General features: G+C 39.3%; 1 protein-coding gene across 1 annotated transcript; it reads left to right on the top strand.

The window, feature by feature from the left end:
• The first annotated feature begins 682 nt into the window (after positions 1-682).
• gata2b (GATA binding protein 2b) lies at positions 683-10,230 on the top strand. Its single transcript, XM_054616665.1, has 6 exons — positions 683-735; positions 960-1,389; positions 2,014-2,586; positions 4,322-4,467; positions 7,155-7,280; positions 8,184-10,230. The coding sequence occupies exons 2-6, from the start codon at positions 1,164-1,166 to the stop codon at positions 8,460-8,462; spliced, it is 1,350 nt and encodes a 449-aa protein (XP_054472640.1). The 5' UTR covers positions 683-735; positions 960-1,163; the 3' UTR covers positions 8,463-10,230.
• The last annotated feature ends 678 nt before the right edge of the window (positions 10,231-10,908 follow it).

Here is a 10,908-nt window from a genome sequence, read left to right as displayed (position 1 = left end):
AATAGATTGATAACTAAAGTGCAGGTAAGAGAAAAATATGGAATTTTGATTCAGGGGTGAACTGTCGCTTTAATGACCCATTGTCTCCATACAGTCTAAAGAAACACCAAACATTTGCAAAAGCCAAGACTAAAGAAGTGGATTTAAATATTTCAATTCAATGTTATCAGATACAATTATATGTATAATCGTTTATCTTTGGTTGGCATACTGTGCCCTTATAAACACATATTCACAGTTTAGACTAACAGGCTGTAGGCTTGGGATAATCAGCCATAAATAATCAGCCTATTCATGATAAATGGACATAAACATATTATGTTTCAGGGAATACTACACTGGTGATGAATACTACATTGAATCATTCCATTCCATAAAGTACGACAAAGTCATAACATAGGCCTGGCCCTGAGCAGCCAGGCCATGTCTCTCCTTATGAGTATTATAGAAGCATCTTATTTTCTGCTGTGGGGGAACCGCCTCTGAGGTTTTGCAGAGGTGATGTGCAATTGGCTGAGTCAAAGCTTTAATGGAGACTCCTCCCATGAGCTTGACAAGCCTGGCCCCGCGCTGTCAGCCCCAGTTATACGTGTTGCTTTAAGTCCCAGTGGACAGAGTTGACTCTGACAAACACCCGCCGAAGACTGGAGAGGACCTGCAGCAGCTAAAAAGGGGACACTTTTCCAAAGACGCGCGAGCTAATCGGACGCTGCGGATAAAATAGCATTGGCAAAGGTACGGCATGTTTACCTGAGTGTCATGTTGAGTGTCATGTTGAGTGTGAGCGTGTTGGGTTGTGGATGAGTAATGAGTGGAGTGATGTAGTAGTAAATACTTTGGTTGAAGATGATTGTCTTAAATTGCACCACTACTCGCACCACGTGAGCTGCGTTTAAGAGAACTGATGCATAACACATCTGTCTTCAAAATAATTAACATCTGATGTTTGCTTGTTGCAGGTTTTCAGTGTCAAAATTCGACTCGACGTCCAGGAGGAGAGAGAGAGAGAGAGAGGGGATTTAAGTCAGTGGAACCACCACAAAGCGTTAGTCCCATACTGTTAATGGACACAGTGAAGATCTGGTGAAGGACACACATTTTAGACCATCCTCTCCCTGGATATTCAATTATTCTAAAGCGCGCTGTACACAGAAGCCACAACGATGGATGTGGCTGCTGATCAGCCCCGCTGGATGCATCACCATGCCATGCTCAACGGGCAACACCCGGACTCTCATCACCACGGCCTGGGACACAACTACATGGAGCCCACGACGCAGCTCCTGCCTCCGGATGAGGTGGATGTTTTCTTTAATCACCTGGACACACAAGGAAACCCGTACTACCACAACTCTGCGAGGGCCAGAGTGTCCTACAGCCAAGCGCACGGTGAGATGAGCTACAAGGGTGCAACTTCAGGCCAATATAGGCCTACAAAACAAGCCACACACTCGTAGTTGGATTGTAGTATGAAAATAATTAACTAAGTAAAAGTATATATTAAATTCTGCAAACAATTGCTAACGTGTTTTTTTGTTTGTTTTTTTATGATACATGTCAGACTATTGTATCTGTTTCAACACAATTATCAGAGTAAACGTCACCCGTCAGTTTTTTCTGCTGTTTGAATTGTTAATTAAAATGAATTATGTTTGGCCATGTGAATAATCGCTGGCTCACGAGTCTCATAAACTGGTTTGTTACATTCACGCTGTCACATTTTTTTTACATTAACTGACAAATTTGGGATTTTATTTTATTTTTTTAATTTATTTTTTTACAAAATGTTCACAAAAAAAAAATCTTGCTATTAATGTGTGCAATCGGGTACATATTGGTTTAATTATGTTCTATTTTGTGAATTTATGTCAGACTCAAATCAGGCCAGTGAATCAACAAGTCTACTTTATTTTGCATTCAAACTCTCACGCGATGAAACAACACACAGTTTACATGTTGGATCAGTCCTCATCTGTATCATAAACAGTCTTTGTCTTTTGTATTATTTCTCAGCTCGACTGACGGGGACTCATCTCATCCACAGCCCGGGGATTTCATGGCTGGACGGAGGGAAAGCAGCCCTGTCGGCTCACCACCACAACGCCTGGTCCGTCAGCCCCTTCAGCAAGCCCAGCCTCCACCATCACGGCTCCGCGTCCCCCGGCGGCCTCTCTGCCGTCTACCCGTGCAGCAGCAACTCAAACACGGTCTCTGCAACCTCGTTAACGCCGCCGTCCCACTCCAGCCCGCATCTGTACGCTTTCCCCCCGACACCACCAAAGGACGTATCACCGGACCCGGGGGCCGCGTCTCCCTCCGCCACCAGAATGGACGAGAAGGAATCTATCAAATACCAAGTGTCGTTATCGGAGGGGATGAAGCTGGAGGACTCCAGTCCGCTGAGGAGCAGTCTGACCTCCATGAGCGCTCAGACCCCCTCCACCCACCATCCCATACCGACATATCCCACCTACTCTCTCCAGGCGACCCATGAGTACGGCGGCAGTCTGTTTCACCCGGGCAGCCTGCTGGGAGCTTCATCCAGCTTCAGCTCCAGGAACAAAGGCAAGACACGGTCGTGCATCGGTGAGTCCACTGCAAACACACCAGAGACTAGTTTAAAAAATAAAATAAAATACATCTGAAAATAGTCAGACCGTATTTGGATTTAAAAGCTGTCTGGGAGTTTGTTTAACGATCTAATCGGTCTGCTGTTCTAAAGCAAATCAGTGGCAGATAAACTCAACTAAAACTGAAACTAGTTGGTCCCAGGCAAATGCAAAATAGCTTAGGCATTATTAAAATATACTGTGACACTTTATTTGTGTATCTTTGGTGCAAGGATGAGTTTATTGACCAAATAGTGCAGCTTTGCATCGTTTTGTTTTTATATGCCATAATTAACTCTGTAAATATTCCTAAAAGGATAAATTCACGATCTTGTTTTAAACTGCCTTTTAATATTGAAGAGGTTTATGAATCTCAGCCTAACATATAGGAGATCTATTAGATTATTATCACACCCCCTTTTATGTGGCTATAAAATGATCAATGGAAAATAAATGTTCATTATTGAGGAATATTCTCCTGCTATCTAACTTACTGTTTAAATTAAAACATCCTGTAAAAATCAGTAAATATGTTCCAAATGTTACAAGAATAATTTATTTTGATTTGGTATGTGGGACTTTAAACACAGCCAGCCTATAATGTACAAGCTGTGATTTGAGCTTCCTTATAATTTAGGAAATTGTATAATAATAATAATAATAATAATAATAATAATAATAGCCTAATAAATAACATTGATTATACTCAATGAATGCATGCAGAGGCCTAAGCCTGCACTCGACAATCCTCCAACACAGAGCGACTTTGATAATCCTCTTTGTGTTAACCGTGACTCTGTAATTACTCCTGGCTGCAGCAGAACAGTGAACTGGAACCAGCCCAGAGGTGTGAAAGGAAGATCTGCATGTGCACAGTGCCAAAAACCTCAGTATTTAGGCTAGCAGTCGCTTCTCTGTTACATAAGACACTAATACATTGTCCTGATTATTTGATTACAGACCAGGAGACTCCCAGCTTAAACCTGTGTTTAACCCATTCATTAACAGGGGCATAGTGCAGGGTAACCTAAACCCACTTTCAATAAAATAAAATGTTTTTATCAAATAAGACATATCAACTGGCAGCAATTGTAGTTTTATAACTTACTTTAATAATTTTATATGACTAGATGGATTAAAATATCTCCCAAAAATATTTATATATGTCAAACAAATGTATATGGTAAAGTGGAATTAATTGGCTTTATTTTATGAAATACTATGTATGTATATATACTTTTCTCCATCAGGCTGTTTTAAAGGACATATATTTTATTGAAGTGAAGCCTTGGTGTTGATGTTTAAGAAATAGCTGCTTTGACTATATCACTTATTGTGCAGCTAACTCTTCTGAAACTTTTAGCTGTTTAGTGCGTCTGCTTGCCTAACAATTACCCTTTATATTCCATTACACTACATGCAGACACTGTTTCTTTGTCTTTACTTTCACAAATCTATATATAAAACTATAAATAATCTGATGTGCCCACACAAATGCTTGTGCATGCACACATAACTTATTTAAAAAAGTAAATGTTAAAATGATTTCCTGTTAGAAAAGATGATCAACATTAGACAGTATCTTATAGTTTAGTGACTTTACACACAATCATAATATTTAACACAAAGAGCTAGATCAAAGAGCAGGAGGAAGTTGTATTCCAGTCTGGTATCAAATTTTATATCACAAACGTCACTTTGTTCTTCTTTAGAGGGCCGCGAGTGTGTAAACTGCGGAGCCACCTCTACACCTCTGTGGAGACGTGACAGCACCGGACACTACCTGTGCAACGCCTGCGGGCTGTACCACAAGATGAACGGCCAGAACAGACCACTCATCAAACCCAAACGCAGGCTGGTGAGTCCCATCAGTACCTACGAGAGAGAGGGTGTGTGTGAACGAGTGTGTGTGTGTGTGTGTGTGTGTGTGTGTGTGTGTGTGTGTGTGTGTGTGTGTGTGTGTGTGTGTGTGTGTGTGTTGGATGTGGCAGTAAATAAAAGGAGTGTAAGGAAGAGGGAGAGGGGAGAAGGCACAATTCCAGGAAATATTCCATTTTTCCAATCAGTTTCCAGGAATTGTGCTTCTCACTCCCCTCTTGCTCCTTCATGCTCGGGCTGTTAGCAGTGGGACTATCTGAGTTGCTTCTCTTATCATTATTACTTCTGATACTGTCATTGATAGCAGGGCCAGCACCCCATCCCTCAAAACAACACAGGGCCTCGCTGCAGTTTATGGCTCATAAAAGCAGTGTTTTTTATTCTTTTTTTTATTTGTAGGGCGAGGTGTCAGTAAGATTTTATCCAGTGAAAAACATACTGTCTCATTTGGTGATTTTGAATTCATCAAGTAAACTGAAGGTATAAATGTATAAAACATTTTGGGCTTGAAAAAAAATCTCCTTCCTAAACTATAATAAACCATTAAAAAGACATTGGATTCTGTGAAAAAACATAGTCACATTTTTATAGCTCATGCAAAAGTTGACATTCTGGAGATGTTTGTTTCTTTTTTTATTAAAGGACAGTGAGTCGGTCTCAGTGTTGAGGGAAAAAGCAGCTTTGGAATTATTTTCCATCATGAATTGCTTTAACATCGTTGCTGCTGGGAGTATAGGTCAGACAGACCATCCATCCTCACTCATCCTACAAATAACTTGAAAACTGTTTCCACACACAAGTCAATGCCAATGGCTAAAATAATGAATGACATAAAATAATAATTCCTACTATTTTATCATCCTTATATTACATTTAAAATAAAGCTATATATTTGCAGCTCAATGTTTTCATGTTCCCTGTGCACAAGTTGTGTCGAGATGCAGCAGGTGCCAGATATGAAATGAAGACAGTATTTGCAGAGTCAACAGACGGTGCTCATTAATTCAGTCGTAGTCTAATTAACAGTGTGCGGCATTGGGCCATCAGACTTTTAAACCAGGACTTATGTAGTCAATGCTTTTATTTTGGAAGGAGAAATGGACATGGAAAAAGCGCAAAAGCAGTGTTTGTCCTGATTAAAGCAACATTATGTAATCAAAGGAACATTATTTAATATAATATGCAAATGAACGGTATAACTGCGCAACTTCACACTCATCGATGGATAAGAAAATCAATCGAGAAAAGGCTACCGGTTAGCAACAGATTAAGACTAATCGACCAAAACTTGTTTTTGCGAATATTGTGCTTATAATTTAGCGTCATTCATCAACATTGGTTTCAGATGATCAGTCTGTTTGTTTAGTCTGATAAGTCTACATCGCTGCGACAAAATCTATCGATACTATGGCACAACTCGTACGCAAACAGCTGCCTGTTTCACACAACATATAAAGGTGTTTTTATTTCAGCTTCTGTTTGCTATACTAGCATATAAAACAGCCATATATCAGGCCTGGTTTCCGTATGGCACGGCCGGAGCTCGCAGAGCTCCAGAGCGCCTCGTTCAGTGGCAGCAGCTTTCCAGTTGTTTCCTATCCGGATATCTGACCGGTCCAGATAAATGAGCAGGGCCAGCGCCTGTTTCCTCCTGCAGCCTCCTAACTATAGGCTCAGACCTCATTCCGTAGTGGTCAAGCTCTCCCTCCACCACAGAGAAAGTACAGCAAACTGAGCATTTAAAAAAAATTCAAAGAGGATTGGGAAAGTTATGGAAGCTGATGTTTGACAGTATTTATGAAGAAAAAAACTATTGGAAGATTATTCTTAAAATAACTAGGTTATTTCAAGTTTACTTAGATATTACATTCATTAGAACATTTTCATTGACGGTGCAGATTAATTTCCTGGAAATTAGACTTAACTCAGTTAAAAGCATGAAGTAATCAGGTGTGAAGAATCAATCATGAGCCTCTGGCTGTTCGGGCTCCTCACTCATCATCTAAACCAGTGCAGCACTGAGCTTTGTGCGTGTGAACCGAGCATTTGTACTAACAAATAGAGCCTACTGTATCAAATTGACATATCCTATCTTGTTTATACATTTTCATTTTCAATATTCATTTAAAGTATTGAGGAGGTATCGCTCAAAAACGTAATGTCTACAAATATGTCAACTAGAGCTTCGTGGTTTAGTTGATTAATCAAATTGTCGTCTGAAAACAAATGTGATCATCAATTAATTGTTTAAGTAATATTTTAAGAACAAAATTGAAAAAGATTTCCTGGTTCAAGACTCTCAAATATGATTATTTTCTGTTTTTCTTATATGATAGTAAACTGAATATCTTTTGGTTTTGGACTGTTGGTCCAACAAAAAAAAGACAAATGTCACCCTGGCCTCCAGGAACTTGTGATGGGCATTTTTTTGCAGTTTCATGAGGTTTTATTGGCTAAGCAACTCTTATATATAAGAAAAACATTCATATATATATAATAATTATTATTTGTGGCCCTAATGTCAAGACAACTTTAAGTCCATACAGAAAGTTAAACTATTATCATGCATTTTACATACTGAATATTCCTAAATGTATTCTTAATCTGACCCGTGCTATGCCTGCTTGTGCTGTTGAGCTCTAATCAAAGCTTCAAATCTTTCCACAGTCTGCTGCCAGACGAGCAGGCACCTGTTGTGCTAACTGTCAGACGACAACCACCACACTCTGGCGGCGCAATGCAAATGGAGACCCAGTGTGCAATGCCTGCGGCCTCTACTATAAACTGCATAACGTAAGTCTTTGACTGCTGATCTCCAAATTGGGGGACGAAAGGGTCAAGTAGACGGGAAGTAGGCAGGCAGGTCACACAGATTGTTGAGGGATAAGAGAGGCAGAAAAGAGAGAGAGAGAGAGAGAGCTGTTTTACTCTCAGACACTGTCGGGCTCGTTGGTGTTTTCTTTCTTTGTGCTTTATTGTTTCCATGGTAGGCGTAATCCCCTTGAGAGTCACAATGGTGGGACTGTTGTTGAGTGGGACAGCCACAAGGCTCCACATGAATAGTATTAAGACTGGAGGCATCAAGATTGATAAGAGGTGGTTGGGATGCATACTTATAATGGATGATTCTTATATTGTATACGTTTCTTGCTGTCAACAAATCCTATATCAATAAAGTATTGTGTTTAGCCAAAGTCTGATATAGCTTATTTCTTTATGCCATTGACCTCCATTGTTGTGAAAAAAATACTACATCAACATTAATCAGCCAAACAACTCCACATACAGATTTCTAGTGGCAGATATACATAATAAAGCACCAAATTTGTATTAATCCACAGCTGAAAATAGTCCCTGACAAATGCACTATTTAGTCATCTTTGAATATTGTTTGGTACAAACTACAGTGCCCAGCTGATTAAGGGAATTATTCGGCCGTTTTTTATGAAATTGAAAATATATACCTGTAACCCGTTTTAAAAGATTAATGCATTATCATTTTAATGAGGCAATAACAACAATATAAATCATATTTTTCATCCTTTAAAGAATTATCAAATTTAACAAAATAACTCAGACATCTCATGTTTAAAAATGTATTTGATTACATTTCCATAAAATTAATTTCTGGGTTTTTAACTTTCCCTCCAAACTTTTACCAATTACTCACATCCCCACTTCTCCCTCTTTGTACAGGTGAACCGGCCTCTGACCATGAAAAAGGAGGGAATTCAGACACGCAACAGAAAAATGTCCAGCAAATCCAAGAAGAGCAGGCGGGTCTGCGACAGCTACGAGGAGTTTTCCAAAAGCCTGCACGAGAAGAGCTCTCCTTTCAGCTCTCTGGCCGGACACATGTCCATGGGCCACTTACCGCCTTTCGGCCACGCTGGACACATGCTTCCTACTCCCACCCCGATCCACCCTTCCTTTGGGCACCCGCACCACTCTAACATGGTGACGGCCATGGGCTGAGATGGCGAGGAGAGGGGAACCTGAGAGGGTTGTGTGAACGGGGGATGAGGGTCTCACTAGAGGACAGTGTGTGCAATGTTACAGACATGCAGTTTGTGTGTCTTCATCTTGATTGTCTCTTGAATGATACATGTTGCAGAACAGATGTATCATGGGAGGAAATGATCTTTGTACTCCTTATCTATAGGTACCTATTTAGATGGAGGAAGACAGAGAGGGATATTCTGCTTCCCATCGACTAGGCACCAACATGTAAACACAAAAAAAAGTCATTGCACCTCGTAGATTCGTCCCCGCTGACAGCCTTTCGGACTGCAGTGTGGCTCAGTATGGGCCGAACAGGTTTATAGTAACTGTGAATATTGTAAATGTGTGAGACCGAAGGGGACGTCCCCGGCAAGGGAGATCACCTTTGCAACAATAAATGAAAATATGCTGGATTTTTTTTGCTTATGGACAATTTTAAAGGAATTTTCACAAAAGAAAGGAACCAAACAAAAAAGGTTTATGAATTCTAATTTGACACTGTTTATTATAATTATTGTAATTATAATTATTATTGTTATTCAGATAATTTATTTTCACTGCCTTTTTTCTTTTACTTTCACCTGAAACATAATATGGATACTGTTATCCCATTTATGAATATATATTTTAGCTGAAGTGCTTTCTTTGAGCTGGTCAACATTTATACTCGTAAGAAATAAAGAGATCAAGTTAATTACCGCACTGCTCCTTCTATTCAATATCCAACATTCAATATTTAAGTCTTCATAATAAGAACACATACAGACATTTATTTGGTTAATTGTGCTGTCCTCCGTGCACTAATGGAAAGTGGTACCACACTGAACAGATACAGTTGACTCATGTCATGAAAGCACTATTAGATGTTTAATCATTACGATTAAAAGCTACAATGTCAGTGACAGCTTTTTGGTTTTTTTTACCATTATAATAACTATCTTAGGGTTATCTTCTGTGCGTCACTGCTCTGTAGGATACATTTTCAGAAAATATGATTTTGTGCTTTCTTGCAAGATGTCAAGATTGATTTCACTCTAATTTTTTTATGGTAAATATTAAACTACAGCCAGTAGCTAGTTAGCTTAGCATAAAAACTTGAAACAGCAAGCCTGGCTCTGTCCAAAGGTAACAAAATCCAACACCCACAACTATAACTTGTGGGTGTTGGATTTGACTATTTTCCTTGAGTCCCAGAAGTTAATGCGCCAGGCCAGGACATTGTCCAACACATAAACCTCCGTGAAACCACAAGGCATCGTGTTTACACTTTTGTTACGGTTGAAACAGACAAGCTCTGGAGGTGATGATAGGCGGATGTTGTTTTCTTTGGAAAGCCCCTTGCTAGCTGTTTCCAGTCTTTATGTTAAGCTAAGCTAACTACCTGCTGGCTGTAGCTTATTTACCGTACAGGCACGAGAGTGGTATCAATCTTTTCATCTCAATCTCTGCAAGAAAGTATTAAAGGGAAGCCCCCAAAATGTCAGACTATTTCTTTAACAGTTTTTAGGGTATAAGCCACTTTACATTCAGGCGGTGCTAATGTCACCATGTGAGGAACATCTTTGCAGCTGGGGAAACACTATGTATATGTAAAACTTTCTATAAGCCTCTATATCATAACTTTTGATCAACACTTGCTACCAGATTCAGAGAATCCGTGCTTACTATTACCTGCTACCTGTCACAAAAAGCTGAAAATATGGAGGCCATTGTATACTGTTGATAATAAAGAAACCATATAAACTTGCAGTGATGACTGAGAACATTTATTTCCCTTTACAAAAAAACATTGCAACATATTTTCATTAACAAAAGCTGCCATGGTAGTTATATATACTAAAATGTCCGGGACATGAAGGGGCACTTGTAACACTCGTAAAACCTGCTTGGCTGCATAATAGGTCTTACATATCCCGTCCTTTGAGGAAAACTCAGCATTAATTGATGCTCAATAGTACAGTATCAAGGCTTTCAAGTTACTCTTCTAACCCTTGTTGACATGAACCACCACTTTCTAATTAACAGGTTACTTTACTGAGCACTGCAGATTAGTGCTGTTGACAGGATTTGAGCAGGTTGAGCCATATGTTCCCACAATTACTTAACCAGTTGCATCTGCTCACTGGATAAAACTCTTATGAAATGGGTCTTCTCGTCATCTGTTACATGATGCTATAACTACAGTGATGTAAGTCATGTCCTTTTACTATGAAAGATATATTTTACATCACTGTTAACCATGTTCTTTTAGATTTTTAGATGTGATTTTCCACCTTTAAAATAAGTTCCCATTATAGCTCTAAGAAAATTAACACACATTCAGTAAAAATACATTCACTGTTGGATATTACTTATCTCAAGCAGATTAAAAGCCTTTAAATCTTGATTTCAACCCTAGGATAAAAATGCATTGGAACCA

Source organism: Anoplopoma fimbria, chromosome 17 (assembly GCF_027596085.1).
Source record: "Anoplopoma fimbria isolate UVic2021 breed Golden Eagle Sablefish chromosome 17, Afim_UVic_2022, whole genome shotgun sequence".
NCBI lineage: Eukaryota > Metazoa > Chordata > Actinopteri > Perciformes > Anoplopomatidae > Anoplopoma > Anoplopoma fimbria.
Note: the sequence above shows the minus strand (reverse complement) of the source record. Positions and strands in the feature narration are given on the sequence as shown.

Coding starts and splice junctions, on each gene's coding strand:
- gata2b (XM_054616665.1), top strand. CDS start 1,164: ATGGATGTGGCTGCTGATCAGCCCCGCTGGATGCATCACCATGCCATG. Junction 1,390..2,013: donor GTCCTACAGCCAAGCGCACG/GTGAGATGAGCT, acceptor ATTATTTCTCAG/CTCGACTGACGGGGACTCAT. Junction 7,281..8,183: donor TCTACTATAAACTGCATAAC/GTAAGTCTTTGA, acceptor CTCTTTGTACAG/GTGAACCGGCCTCTGACCAT.